Raw genomic sequence first — 14,234 nt, forward strand, 5'->3', positions numbered from 1 at the left:
ACGCTGCTATCAAATTGCGCGAGCTGACGTCACACTTGTGGTAGTGTTGGAGCAATGGGCCTGTTGATGTCTCCATGGAAACCCAATTTGACAAGTCGTAAAATCGGCGTGCTGCTATCACCGGTGAAACAGGGCCCTGAGGTCACCATATTCGAAGCGGCTGATGACATCGCATATGCTAAATCGACTGGTGGTGTTTTCGTCTCGATCGACCCAGTAGTTCCTGAGTTATAGAATGGCTGCAATATGCGAACACGTAAATGTTGACCTTCCGAGGTCTGCGAGGTCACCTGAGGTCAACATATTCGAAACAGCTGATGAAATCGCATACGCTGAATCGACTGGTGGTGTTTTAATCTCGATCGGCCCAGTAGTTCCTGAGTTATAGAATGACTGCCAAGTGCCATATAACGGTCATGCGACCTCCCAAGGTCACCAAGGTCACCTGAGGTCACCAGATTCAAAACGGCTTGTGAAATCGCATACGCTGAATCGATTGGTGGTGTTTTCGTCTCGATCGGCTTAGTAGTTCCTGAGTTATAGAATGGCTGTAATAGGCGCCAACGCCAAGTTGACCTTTTGGGCTCACGCAGGTCACTTGAGGTCACCATCTTCAAAACGGCTGATAAAATTCTACCCCGTGATTCGAATGGTGTTTCGTTCGTTCCGATCCGTCCAGCAGTTCCTGAGATATAGAATGACTGCAAGGGTGGCGGTGGAATAATGTTGTCCGCTTAGAAAAGGTCCGATACAATTGTGGCGCCGCTGATACGAATATGCAACACATAATACAACATAAGCGCATTATAGAGCTCAGTGAACATAAGACTAAAAAAAAACACGTCCAAGTGGTCCAAGGCGGTATGTGCTAGGTCAAGTTAAATTGCATTAAATTGTGTTTCTCGTAATTGTGCCACATGTAAGTATCATATCTAGATTCAGGCTGTCAAATAGGTAGTGTAAGAATGTGCAACATTTGTCTGAAAAGTGAATCAGATTCTTTCTGAACATTTCCCGCCTCACTACTCTGGAACACTTCTGACCTCAAGGGTTAAAATCAGAGGTATATGTCAAGTTTAGGTCCTAACTACAATTGTGGCGCTTTTGATACGAATATGAAACAGCAAAAAATTTTAGGTTTTAGGTTAGGTTAGGTTGTAGGTTTGTAGGTTTTAGGTTGTAGGTAGGTAGGTTTGTAGGTTAGGTTAGGTTAGGGTAGGTTTGTAGGTTGTAGGTTGGTAGGTTATAGGTAAGTACGTAAGGTTAGGTCAGGTTTGATTATGTTTTTTTCTTTTATTTGCGAGACATATGAGTATCATTTTTGGATTCAGGATGTCAAATAATGTAAAAATATGAAAAATTTATCAATGAAATCTTCTTAGGACTTAAACTTGACATTTACCAAATCAGATAGGTTGTACCAGATAGGGCCTTGGGTACCAGTTCGCTGTGGCTCGTAATAATGCATTATGCACACTCGCTTTTTCCGCGAGTTTGTAGCTCAATCAGGGACGTAATCCAGGAGTGAAAAGGGGAAGGAGGGGGTCTTATCTTCCCCTCGGTCAAATCCCTCTTTTGCACCCTGGTCTCAAGAATCAAAATTGAATAAAAACCACACCATCTTTTCACAAACCATGTATCAACCTAGATAATTGTTCATACAATCATTTAATGCTAAAAAATCAGGCACAAGCAGGAAAAAAACTAATCTAACTTGACCTAACCTTACCTACTAACCTACAACCTACCAACCTACACCCACCATTTAGTATCTACCAACCTACAACCTACCCACAACTAACCAACAACCTAAATCTGCTTATATACCAGATAACCTTACCTGACTTAACAAGTGGTTGGAATGGGTGAAATTTGTAAACATTTTGTGTAAAAAGTATCATAAGTATCTATGTGTGATTTCACTTTTCTACCTTAGAAGGATGTGTTCTTTCTTTTCATGATTCTGTTTTCTGAATTTCTTCAGTTTTAAAAGAGTCCAAAGAGGGAAATGACCTCCCCCTCTCTACCATGTTTGTGAACAGTTCATGAACTGTTTGTGAACTGTTTGCTGTTCACTTAGATTTGGCAATTGATCTCATGAGTTGTTTGCGGATAGAACTATTCATGAATAGTTTATTCGTATTTGTTTATTTGGAAATTAAAAGGACTGCCAAACCCTGCTTCATGGTCTTCTCTTCTAGCCCTATCTGGTGAGAAAATTACTATTGATTGTACAGCTATACTAAAAAATATGTATTGACCTTGCTAGAAAATAGTTCCTGTAGATGTAAAAATGTACCTACTATGAGCTAATCAAAACGACCTTGCAACTATGTTCCAGCAATGGCACCACTGCTGTTGGGTATGCCGCTGAGGGTGATGCGCCTTTTGTCGTCACACTGCCGTGCCCTGCCTCCTACTGCCCAGTTACTGGCAGCCAGCATGCACAGCCAGGGACTGCAGGCGGGCGCAGTGGCGCCGCAGCTCGCTGCGGTTGTGCCGCGGCTCGGTGAGCCCCGGCGGCGCCAGGTGTCCACTGGCCGCCCGTCCCGCCGGCGCCAGAGCCGCCCGCCGCCAGCACCGGCCGCGCCGCCGCAGCAGTGGGAGCCGGCCGCGCTGGCCGCCCGCCTCTACCGCCTCCTGTCCGAAGAGGAGCGGCTGCTGGCCGTCAGCGAGCAGTCGGCCGCCGCCGTGCTGCGCCTCCTGCACGAGCTGCAGTTCAGCGAACAGCAGGTGAGCGAGCTGCTGCTGGGCCGACCGGCGCTGCTGCGGCGCGGCCCGGCCGCCTGGCGCGCCGCCGTGCCGCCGCTGCTGGGGCGCGGCTGCGCGCCGCAGCAGGTGGCCGACATGCTGGCCGCCTGCCCGGCGCTGCTGGAGCGGCGCGGCGCCGAGCTGGAGGCCACGCTGGCGGCGCTGCTGGCGGCGCTGCCCGCCGGCGAGTGGGCCGTGCTGGAGCTGGTGCACCGGCAGCCGCAGCTGCTGCTGCTGCCGGCCGGCCGGCTGCGCCGACAGCTGATGCGTCTGCTGACGGTGTTCACCGCCGACCAGGCGGCGCGCGTGGCGCTGCGCTGTCCGGCGGCGCTGCTGGAGCGCGGCGCCGAGACCGAGCGCAAGCTCGACTATCTGCTGGACACGATGGGCCTGACGGCGGCCGAGGTGGCTCACTCGTCGGCGATGGAGTGGCCTCTGGAGCACCTGCGCGCGCGGCACACGGCGCTGGAGCGCAGCGGCGGCTACCGGCGGCCGCGCGCCAAGGACACAGAGCCCACCGGAAACCCAGCGCCCACGGAGATGTTCAGCCACTCGGATGAGCTCTTCTGCCAGAGGTGAGACAGAGTAGTCGGCTCGCAGCACGCGCCGCTTCCGTCGCAGTTTTCCCTGGCCGGTGATGCGTGAGTGCCTAGTTGTCGGGGTTATGGGTCCACAATCACTAACCGAACAGTGACTGGTCGAGAAATGGTGCCGTCTGCCAGACCCAGTAATTGCTTTCGTTTCGGTACCCGGGTACACAACTACAGGCACGTAGCCAGGATTTTGGTCAGGGAGGGGCCACAGGTCACGGCCTAGTGTCGTACCCCCTCCAAAAAAGGAAACTTCCTCGGATTTGGTCCACTATTTTTTTGGGGTGTGGTGCAGCTGATTTTATTTATTTTTATACTTTATTTTTTTTTTTCGCCGTCAGGGGGCATGGCCCCGTGCCCCCCCCCCCTTGGCTACGTCCCTGTACAACTAGTGCATAATGAGCAGTTATTCCAGCGCTGGCCACTGCGCGCTTGGAAGTGCCCCTGCGCGGTGGCCGGTGTGGCAGCGCGGCTGCTAGTGACCCGTGCGGATCAGCGAGGCTCCTGAACGACAGTCCAGCCATTTTCGCCGAGCCATATGGCTCACAGACTAAAAAAATCGAAGGCTTGTACGCGGGAAATCATCAAACAGATCTGTAGGTATAAGGTCTTTCAGGATTATACAGGACAGTTTTCGCTAAGGTCAGCGCTGAGGTCACTTCCCGTTAAATTTTACCGATTTTACAATTTTCCCAATTCGGCTTTTAGCTGGAGGAAGTTTCAGATTTGACCTCTGTTCAGCGGTGTGGCCACGGAGGGCAAACACCACCAATAACATGCCGAAGCGTTTGTGTGCGATGGCTTTAGAATCAACCATTGTTATTTTTTATCATGTTTGTGTTCTTCTGGTCTTGATGCATCAAATGAACTATTATTTGGCCTCACAATCTCAGATCGAAAATTGATCCTAGGGCGATGGGTCAGGACAAGCCGAGAATGTTACGTTGCAATCAATCGATTCGTACTGTTGAGTAGAACACTTTGAAACTACCTATAGGTAGTTTCATCGCTCTACCATATCTCTATCAAAGGTAATTAACAAAAACTGTTGACCTTTTGTGACGTAATATGACCTCACGGGCTACTGCTGACCGTTAGGTGCACCCCATCCATGGTTAATGGGCAGAACTATCATGCTTCTGAAACTGTCTTGCAGTTTCGACGCGTTTGTTCAATGCAGGATGTATGTGACCCTTCTCACTTTGTAATGGTGGTCACAGATCTGACCTGACCCCAGGTCACATATGGAGATTACAACATGGCTTGTAGGAATGACAGGATCGCTGGAGGCTTGGTGACTCGGCACCGGGTGTCCTGGCCGTATGTGACCTGAGGTATTTTTATACATCATGGATAGTCGATGCATGATAAGCTGAAATAATTTGTCCCGCGGTTTTCTTTACACGCGCAAAAACGGACTGCAGAATGGCCAAAAACGCCTTCCCCACTGCGGCGGAGGTTGACCAGAGTCCGGCGGCGTTTTTCAGAGTGGCGCGCCTGCCCTACCGCGAATACGAGGTGTTCACACGACTTCTGGAGGAGGAGCTGGAGGAGGCACAGCTGGAGGAGTCCGACTCTGACAGCGACTCGGACAGCGACTCGGAGTCGGAGGACTCTGACTCGAGCCACCACTCCCGAGGTCGCCGGCCCGGCCGGTGACCCCCCCCCCCCCTGTATCGTCCCACTCAGCGCGCTGTGTATACCGTCTCGGCCGACAATAAACTCTCCGTGCCATGTTATTATTTGTTCAGTGAGAGGTTACGAGTCAACATCGGATGACTGAGGGAGGAGCACTATCATGTCACAGGAGCTACCGCCGCCCACGGCGACCGATCGCGAACCACACGGACACTGGTTCAGAGATACCGATCGCGAACCACACGGACACTGGTTCCGAGATAGGTACCGATCGCGAACCACACGGGTCACGGACACTCGTGCGCGAACCACACGGACACCAGTAGGGAAATACCACACGGACACTAGTAGGGAGACACTGCCCGAGCGTCGCGGGACGCATGCGCGCGCCCTCCCGCCCACGACCTCATTCACACCGGGCAAGGGCCGCGGGCCCACAAGCCGGGCCTGCGGACCGACAGTCTACACACGCTGCCTGCCAGCGGACCGACAGTCTACACACGCCGCCGGCGGACCGACAGTCTACACACGCTGCCAGCGGACCGACAGTCTACACACGCCGCCGGCGGACCGACAGTCTACACACGCTGCCGGACGGCCGCGAAATCCACGACCGCCACAGGCGGCTCTGCCCGCTAAAACCTGGCAACTTTTCACCCCTCCAAACCCCGCACGACACTTAAAAGGTGGCAAAGGCCATCAAATAAAAATGTTTGTAACAAATAGCTCACGGCTGACGTTTAGTTGAAGCAATGTTGGTTTGCTCCGTAACAGCCAGCATTTAATAAGAGAAGCTGACAAAATGCTAATCAAATCTGCACACAAATACTGAAGGCAGATTGAGATTGAAAGTCTAGCAAGCCACACGATAAGATTGCAGCCTGCCTATAAAATGGGGCACTGGGTACTCCCCAGCGCCGGTCCCACACTCGGTCAGTGATTGGCGCTCCACGCTGGGGATCGCCGTGGTGCGTCTGCCCGCCATCAGATCGGACTCGGCGCTCAGAAGCGGCGCGGCGGGCGGCGCTCCGGCCGCCAGTCGACGGGCCGCAGACGGCGCACGGGCGCCAGGCCCAGCTGCTCGGCCGGAGGCCGCTCCAGGTGAGCGCGGCGCGTCTCCTTGGCCAGCCACTCGCGGTAGCGGTACCACCACTGCTCCCACTTGATGTACTCGTCCAGCGTCAGCATCTGGTCGCGGAAGTAGCCGGCGTCGCGGTAGTAGCGGTAGCGCACGCTCACGTCCGTCTCCCAGTCGCGCGGCAGCTGACGCGGCAGCTCGGCGCCCGGGTCGTCCGTCATGGCCGGCCGGCGCAGCTTCTGGCCAAAGTACTCGCGGTACTCGGTCTCGAAGCTGAGCCGCTGCTGGCTGCGCTCGCGGCCAGAGCCGGCGCCCGGCTCCTCCTCCAGAATCACCTTCTTGTCCGACGAGTGGGCGTCTTTGACGATCTTGAGCCGGACGAGCTCGGCGGCGCCGCGCTGAGAGCTCAGCTGCGCCAGCCGACCGAAACGCTCCGACAGGCTGGTGCGTGCCGGCTCCTCGGCTGCCGACGACGAGCTCGAGTCGGCCGACTCGGAGCGCGCCGGCCGCCGCCGCGACGGGCCGGCCGGGACGGCGGGCGGCGCGCGCGGCCGGCGGGCCGCCGCCGGCGCGGCGGGGGAGCGCCGGCGCCGCTCGGGCCGCTCGGCGACCGGCGCCGGGTTCGACACGCGCCGGGTGATGGTGGCCGCCGGCCGCGGGCCGCCGCCACCGCCGCCGGACGGCCGAGACCGGTCGGGGGCCGCCGCCCGGGAGCGGTCCGACGCCGGCCCCTTGGTACGGTCGGCGGCAGGGCGCGGCCGCGGCGCCGGCCGCCTGTGTCCGTTGACCGGGGCGGCGGCGGCGGCGGGTCGCGAGGACGGCGAGGCTGACCGCGATGTGACGCTGGTCGAGCTGCTGGACCAGCTGCTGCTCGAGCTGCGGCGGCGGCGGCGGCGGCCGGGCGTGCCCGACCGCGACCTGGACGGCGCGGACCAACGACCGTTAGACACCCGGGCACAGGTAGTTAGAAACACAGGCACTTAAGAATACACCAGCCAAACAATGGACGGGTCCATGTTACATTTAAGAGAAACAACAACAGAAAATGGCAACTTTGGTTAACCTGGACCATACACAGATCATGGCTTAACGAAAGAGAAAACCATGTTAAGCCGTCGAAGTCCTGATCTTTGGCTGCCATCGGAGTCTGCTGCAACTCCAGCTCACACGCCCTCCTATCTCGGGGTCTGGAGCTAACCCAGGCTCCTAGCTCGAGTCTGGAGCTACCCCAGGCTCGAATCTCGGGTCTGGAGCTACCCCAGGCTCCAATCTCGGGTCTGGAGCTACCCCAGGCTCCAATCTCGGGTCTGGAGCTACCCCAGGCTCCTAGCTCGGGTCTGCCGTCCTCACCGGTCATCGGACGAGCCGGAGTACGAGCTGCTGGAGGAGGACGAGCCGGACCGGGACCGTGTCCGTGTCCGGGACCGGGACCGGGACCGGGTCCGGGAGCGGCGCCGGTACTGTCGGCGGCCGCGCTCGGACGCCGCCGGCCGCCGCCCGGCGTCGCGTTGGAGCTGCTCTCTGCGCTCCCGATCGGGCCGCTCTCTGCGCTCCCGCTCGGGCCGCTCTCTCGGCTGACGTTCCCGAGAGCGGTCCGGCCGGGCGGTGCTGGCCGCGCCTGGCGCCGAGTCCATGTAGAGCTCCCGGAACCCGCTGTGGCCCCAGCTGGCGGCCGGCCGGCGGGACTCAGAGACGACACCACACTGACACAGCACACAACACACAGCGGCACGCCCTGACACAACACAACACACAGCGACACGCCCTGACACAACACGCACCACACTGACACAACATGGCAAAATCTAAAAGCACACATCACACTGACCCAGCACGAGACACAATGACAACACGACACACGCTGACAACACGACACACTGACAGCACACAACACAACACTGATAACACACATCACCACACGACACACACTGACACAACACATCACACCAAAACGAAATGAGGCATCGAGGTACTTGCACGAGAAACAGTACCAGCGCGACTCGACGAGCTGGTATTGTCGTGACTCCCGCCTTCCTGTGATCCCCGCCTTCCTGTGACCCCCGCCGGTCCCTGTGAGCCCCGCCGGTCCCTGTGACCCCCGCCTGTCGGCGTCCCTGTGACCCCCGCCTTCCTGTGACCCCGCCGGTCCCTGTGACCCCGCCTGTCTCCCTGTGACCCCCGCCGGTCCCCTGCGACCCCACCGACGCCGCTCACCGGTCCGGATCGCGCTCTTCAAAGTCGAGCAGCTTCTTGGTCCAGTACATGCTCTGCTGGCCGTCGCGGCGGGCGCGGCGCATGGCCGAGTCGAGCTCCGGGCGCCGCCTGTCTGCTGACACCACCCGAACACACCGTCACAGGCTGCACAGAGCGACCGGTCCGAGCGGGCGGCGTCCGGCGGCTGTCTGAGGCCGCTACCGACCCAGACCTGTCCTCCGGTACCGCTCTAGGCACCCACCTACCGCAGCCGGGCGGAAACAACCCGGAATGGTGCTCCCACCATGGCAGACCGGTGAACACAGCTCGGCACGGGACGCAGATTTTCGGCATGGGACGCGGATTTTCGGCTAGTCACATTCACACGGTGCTATTGGAGGACTGGTGCCCCACTGCACAAAGGCGAGCCTACGGGTGCACACCGTGTCTGACAGGCCGGGCACGGACCCACAGTTAGCAGCTGTATGGATGTTTACATGCTAGAGCTGTTATCGAGCACAACAATGACTTTGAAATTTGAATGTAAATGGGAAAAACGATAATTTGTTATTATTACACGATAAAGCTATTAAACGTGGCTACTGGTTTCCATTGCATCGCTCGCGAATAATCGGGCAGGATTTCGGTGCACAGTATGATGTTCTGCAATGCACAACACGTCAATAGGTTATGCTATTTAGTCATCAATACATATGTAGTCAATATGTAATCATCAATACCTCTTTGAATCTTTTGGTTTTCTAGGCAGTAATGGGAAATGCATATGCTGGGTAGAGTTAACAAATGCCTTCTTAATATCTGAATACCTACTAAACAATTTCAACAGTTTTAAGCGTTGGTACACAAGGTGATTGAGCCTTGAGGCGCAAAACAAAACAGATCAAAGTCACATTCTATGCAGCAGAATACCAATCAAGTCAATATTTTATCTGGTGCAAACTGTGAACGTCCCCCGCGAAGCCCCTGCCAGCAGCCGCCGACCGGGCCGGGGAGAGCAGCTCTGGCGGCGCGCCACGCAGACGTACTTACCTCAGACCTTACCCACAGACATGGACAGACCCGGAAGGTGCGAACACTACACTAGCTGCGCACGGCTCTCAGAGGCGGCGCGCCGGCCCTGGGCGCTGCCGGGCGGTCAGGGGCGCCTACACGGGCCGGAGCTGCGCACGGCTCTCAGAGGCGGCGCGCCGGCCCTGGGCGCTGCCGGGCGGTCCGGGGCGCCTACACGGCCCTGGCCGCTGCCGGGCGGTCAGGGGCGCCTACATGGGCCGGAGCGCTGCCCCGCAGTCCTCTGGCACAGTCCACACTGGCTGGAATGGGACGCGGCACTGGCCGGGACGCGGCGCACGGCCGCCCGAGTCCACACAGTCCGGCAGAGTCCCACAGGCCACAGTCCGCCGCCATGCCTACTGCTGGTCACCAGTCCGGCCACTGCACCGCTCAGCACCACCGCTCACCACCACTGCACCAACACCACTGCTCCGCCACGTCCGCCACTGGCGCCGCGGCTGGACGCCACGGCCGGAGCTGCCGCCGGTGCCACTGACGGCACGGCCACGCTGCCGCCCAGACTGTCCTCCACACCACCGGCTGGCGGCCGGACGGCGCGGCGGGCCGGCCGCCGCTCAGCGCGCCCGCCGCGCCGTCCGGCCCGCGCCGGCGGCGCCCGTACCTTCGCGACGAGGCCGGCTCTCCAGACGGCGCTGGTCCATGCGCAGGCCGCGAGTGCCCGGCGGCGGCGAGCGGCGCCGCTCCCGCTCCCGCGCGCGGCTCGCCCACATCTGGTCCTCCTCCAGACGCTGCGCAGATAGCAGCACAGAAAGCGGAGACAGTCAGCGCCCACGACTAGCAGTTCAAGGATGAAAACAGTATTAAATCCAAGGGACCACTAACTTATCATTGGCGTATAGTAAAACACATACCAAACTTAGCTGATTATACACTTTTTATACCAGCCTTGTTCAGCATGATACATTATTGTGATCGGACAAAAATCACTGTTGTTTAGACTGCTCTTTGAAACCAATATGTGATATGAAAATGGCAAAATAAAATATCGTCTCTCCTGGTCAACTTACCTGGTAGCTTTCCCACCTTAGGCATGGGGACTGGACAGGTAGATGCACTAAAGCGATAAGCGAAACCTATTTAGGATAGACGCAATACAGACGTGCTGAATTGCTTCTGCTGCAGCCTGCAAGTCAAGAACATCACTATACTTACCCTGTTGTGAAACTGGCTACTTTGGATAGATCTCCTCAAGTGTGTCCTAGTAGCTCTTGGCTTCCTTCCCATTTTTAAAGATTAATGCCTACCTGTAAGGAGAGGAATATAAAAATAAGACATGTCATAAGACACAACAGATTCATAAACGGACACATGAGAAAAAAGTATCACAAGGCCTAGATTTGTAGATCCAAATTCTGAACTGGATGGGTAAATACATAAGAACAAGCATGGAAAGGATTGAGAAGACAGTAACAAACACAGCCGCAGTATTTACATTCTGATTCATTAACCAGTGACAAAATGGTGAACGGTGAACCATGGGTGTGGCCATAATGTGGCCATAATGGCGCAAGTTTCAAGTCAGTAGCGCTCTCATATGTTCAAAGTTTCCCCACCAACCGAAGCTGCACATTGTACGAGCATGAAATTCTGGTTAAGATATATATTGGGAAGAATGAAACAGGTATTTACAAAAGGAACATTACTTATCCACGTCCGCAGGAACCCCACCACTCCCCATGACTCCCCTCAACACTTTGGACGACAAAGCGCCAAGGATGACGAATTTTATTAGTAATTATTCAGCAAGAGATGAGAGGCAAATGACATCTTTTGACGTCACCAGAACAGTTCCAGTCACTGGCGAATGCATTGGGGTCCCTATTGATTGGCTATTGCTATTGAGTGCTTGTTTCCATTCAAAATAATTATTTCAGTGTAAAATGCGTATCCTGGGCCTCGTTTCATAAAGCGAGTTCGTAACACGCCAGCATTTGGGCATGTATAGCAAGTGCCAAGTACATGTGAAGCGATAAATTTATTTCCCCTTCTCCCTTCTGTTCTTGTCTGCAAGATAATTTTCAACGATTCAAACTATAGTCATCGCTTCACACATGCACTTGCATTGCAATACCAGACCAAAAACCGGCATAAGTTACGGATTCGTAATACTGACTCTTGCTTTCGCAACGTTTTTCTGGTCGAATGTTATTACGACCGAGTGGTGCCGGTGGATGAATGTAACATGGCCTCTATATTCGTAAACCCCCAGCACTTACATGTCCGAATAAGCAATTACGCCCAAGGCCTGTTACGCTTACCTATTCTTCCTTACACGTTTTTCCTTCCTTACTCTTCCTTACATGGAGGTAGTTCCAGGTCACAAAAAAACACATACGATGGAAAAGTTACTCATATTTAATGGTGTTATAGTTTGATCACTGCCACCAGCTGGTCGGTCCAACACAGACTGATGAGCCACCCGGGTATAAAAAAGCGGCCGCCCCTCTGAAGGGCCGGGTTGGAATGTTACACGGAATATGGACAGTCGCAATCGGCAGTGAACAGTGGCCTCGAGCTCGCCGGGAAACAATGGCGGACGGCAACGGACCGCTCTGAGGCCAGCTACAATCGGCAGGCTCTTCCGCAACTCGCAAGGAGCGACTACAGCGACATTTCGGTGCAGCTAGGTCCATAACGTAACAAACTTATAGCAGCGTGCAGTAACACAATACGTTAAAAGCTCGTCATCAAACATAAAGCACTGATATTGCGTTTTGATACGCTCTGACAAGAGAAGCGCTCGCGTTTCGCCTCTGGCAGACATGAACTACACCAACAGCTTGTCTGGGAAACAAGGTTGGACTGACTCCGAAAGGCGCAGCAGCAGCCGATAGAGCAAGGCGCAGTCTCGCTGACGAGCCTGGCACATAGGCCGCTCACAAACAAAAACCAGTTGGGCTCGGCCGAACGCCCACAGCCCGGCCACCCGGCGCGCCCACAGCTGTCACAGACGTCCCGGCGCGCTCAGAGCCGTCACAGACGTCCCGGGGCGCGCTCAGAGCCGGCTCCAGTCCAGGCCGGCGAAGAAGGCGTGCCGGCGGATGTGTCGGGCGTCGGGTCGCCGGCGCGGGTCGGGCCGCAGCAGCGCCGCCAGCAGGGAGCGCGCCGCCGGCCCGGCAGACGCCGGCGGCCGGAGCGCCGTGTGCGCCGCCAGGCCGGCCGGGTGGCGCGTCCACAGCGGCCCGTCGCCGTGCAGCTCCCAGAGCAGCGCGCCCAGGCTCCACCAGTCGGCGGCGGCCGTGACGGCGGCGCCGGGCGTCCACAGCTCGGGAGCCGCGTACAGCCGGCCGCGCTCGGCTGCCGGCGGCGCGCGCGCGCCCGCACACCGCAGCCGGCAGAAGTAGGTGAGCGCCGCGCCCCGCTCGGCCGTCAGCAGCACGTTCTCCGGCCGCAGGAACCTGCCGGAGCACACGGCGGACGGCGGTGACGGCCCCAGCCAACGGCACATACAGCGGGAGGTCCGTCCTCAGCCAACGGCACATACAGCGGGAGGTCCGTCCTCAGCCAACGGCACACAGCGGGAGGTCCGTCCTCAGCCAACGGCACACACAGCGGGAGGTCCGTCCCCAGCCAACGGCACACAGCGGGAGGTCCGTCCCCAGCCAACGGCACATACAGCGGGAGGTCCGTCCCCAGCCAACGGCACATACAGCGGGAGGTCCGTCCCCAGCCAACGGCACATACAGCGGGAGGTCCGTCCCCAGCTGCCCGAGTATGGTAATGGGTCAAGATTACTTTACTCAGTAATGGGTTATTGGGCGCCACTGCTAACTGCTGGGACGGAAAACCAAGACGCCAGAGTTAAAGCATATCAAATATTCATCGAATGATCGAGGTCAGCGATGACCATCTGCACGATGAATATGTCGTCTGTGGCTGTTCGTCAGCAGTCCGTGGCTGAACGACCCAGTGCAGTTCCATTTTTTTTTCACAGTTATGGGTGAGAAAAACACCTATGGGGAAAATATTTTCATGCCAGAAACAAGAAAAAGTGACATTATGTCATCTTTGAAAAAAATTGTATGCATTCGAACATTTTAGCAATACCTAACTCTGCATTAGATTTACGTTATTTACACTGTCCTTTTCAGTTTAAGTTTCAGTTGTCGGGAAAAGCATGTATACTGTTTAGCTGCAATCAGCGTTGCAAAAATAATATAAAGGGTGCGGCAAAAGTTTTGAAACATTTCATATATCCCAGATAACATGTAACGGAAGTTAGCCCACATTCAGCCCACATTCGGCCCAGCCCAGATTGGGGCTGCCAAATCTAGGGAAAAATCTAGAAATATAGGGAAAAAATATAAAAACCGTTTTACGCCTAAACGGCTGGACGAAACTGAAAAATAAGACCACCATTTGAAAGATCTCTTCACCCCGGACCTAATGATATGGTTAAATACCGGATCAATTTAACCAAAAGCATGATTTAACCAGGATGAAAATTTTCGGTCAGTGGGGCGGCCCCTACGATTTTCTTCAAAATCGGCATGGTGATACTACAGGCCGAGATGATCAATCTGGCTGAAGAAACCCCTATGGGCATTGAAATCTATGGGGTAAAAACGCCCTTAGAAAGTTTTACCCACTCATTTCTGGCAAGCGTATCGCACGCATCCCCCCAATATGGGTATCATATGAAAGCCCATGAAAACCCAAACAATGGTGGGGTAAAATTTACCCATTACCCCATCCAGGGTAAAGTTTACCCAAGATGAAAATTTTCGGTCAATGGGGCGGCCCCTACGATTTTCTTCAAAATCGGCATGGTGATACTACAGGCCGAGATGATCAATCTGGCTGAAGAAACCCCTATGGGCATTGAAATCTATGGAGTAAAAACGCCCTTGGAAAGTTTTACCCACTCATTTCTGGCAAGTGTATCGCACGCA

At 55.6% G+C, this 14,234-nt stretch overlaps 3 protein-coding genes across 4 annotated transcripts in view; 1 reads left to right on the top strand and 2 right to left on the bottom strand.

Moving 5' to 3' along the window:
- The first annotated feature begins 743 nt into the window (after positions 1 to 743).
- On the top strand, positions 744 to 5,080 carry LOC122381297 (transcription termination factor 4, mitochondrial-like). 2 transcript variants are annotated; one of them, XM_043365312.1, is made up of 3 exons: positions 744 to 919; positions 2,342 to 3,326; positions 4,829 to 5,080. In XM_043365312.1, the coding sequence occupies exons 2-3, from the start codon at positions 2,344 to 2,346 to the stop codon at positions 4,998 to 5,000; spliced, it is 1,155 nt and encodes a 384-aa protein (XP_043221247.1). In that variant the 5' UTR covers positions 744 to 919; positions 2,342 to 2,343; the 3' UTR covers positions 5,001 to 5,080. The 2 variants fall into 2 exon arrangements, with proteins under 2 accessions (XP_043221247.1, XP_043221239.1); XM_043365304.1 differs by having other exon boundaries at positions 790 to 861.
- On the bottom strand, positions 5,065 to 11,046 carry LOC122380937 (serine/arginine-rich splicing factor 4-like). Its single transcript, XM_043364591.1, has 7 exons — positions 10,986 to 11,046; positions 10,495 to 10,586; positions 9,944 to 10,070; positions 8,272 to 8,386; positions 7,408 to 7,722; positions 6,669 to 6,975; positions 5,065 to 6,593 (listed from the first exon to the last, which is right to left on the bottom strand). The coding sequence occupies exons 2-7, from the start codon at positions 10,564 to 10,566 to the stop codon at positions 5,982 to 5,984; spliced, it is 1,548 nt and encodes a 515-aa protein (XP_043220526.1). The 5' UTR covers positions 10,567 to 10,586; positions 10,986 to 11,046; the 3' UTR covers positions 5,065 to 5,981.
- A 631-nt stretch (positions 11,047 to 11,677) lies between these two features.
- Positions 11,678 to 14,234, bottom strand: part of LOC122380946 (ribosomal protein S6 kinase delta-1-like) — a 35,437-nt gene continuing 32,880 nt past the window's right edge. The window contains exon 12 of the mRNA XM_043364598.1: positions 11,678 to 12,740. Coding sequence (XP_043220533.1) covers positions 12,338 to 12,740 — 403 coding nt within the window. The 3' untranslated portion in view covers positions 11,678 to 12,337. The remainder of the gene's footprint in view (positions 12,741 to 14,234) is intronic.

Source organism: Amphibalanus amphitrite, unplaced genomic scaffold (assembly GCF_019059575.1).
Source record: "Amphibalanus amphitrite isolate SeventyFive unplaced genomic scaffold, NRLGWU_Aamphi_draft 000010F_arrow, whole genome shotgun sequence".
Classification (NCBI taxonomy): domain Eukaryota; kingdom Metazoa; phylum Arthropoda; class Thecostraca; order Balanomorpha; family Balanidae; genus Amphibalanus; species Amphibalanus amphitrite.

Coding starts and splice junctions, on each gene's coding strand:
- LOC122381297 (XM_043365312.1), top strand. CDS start 2,344: ATGGCACCACTGCTGTTGGGTATGCCGCTGAGGGTGATGCGCCTTTTG. Junction 3,327..4,828: donor GATGAGCTCTTCTGCCAGAG/GTGAGACAGAGT, acceptor GGCGTTTTTCAG/AGTGGCGCGCCTGCCCTACC.
- LOC122380937 (XM_043364591.1), bottom strand. CDS start 10,566: ATGGGAAGGAAGCCAAGAGCTACTAGGACACACTTGAGGAGATCTATC. Junction 7,723..8,271: donor GAAGAGCGCGATCCGGACCG/GTGAGCGGCGTC, acceptor GCCGGCCGCCAG/CTGGGGCCACAGCGGGTTCC. Junction 6,976..7,407: donor TCCGGCTCGTCCGATGACCG/GTGAGGACGGCA, acceptor CGCGCCGTCCAG/GTCGCGGTCGGGCACGCCCG.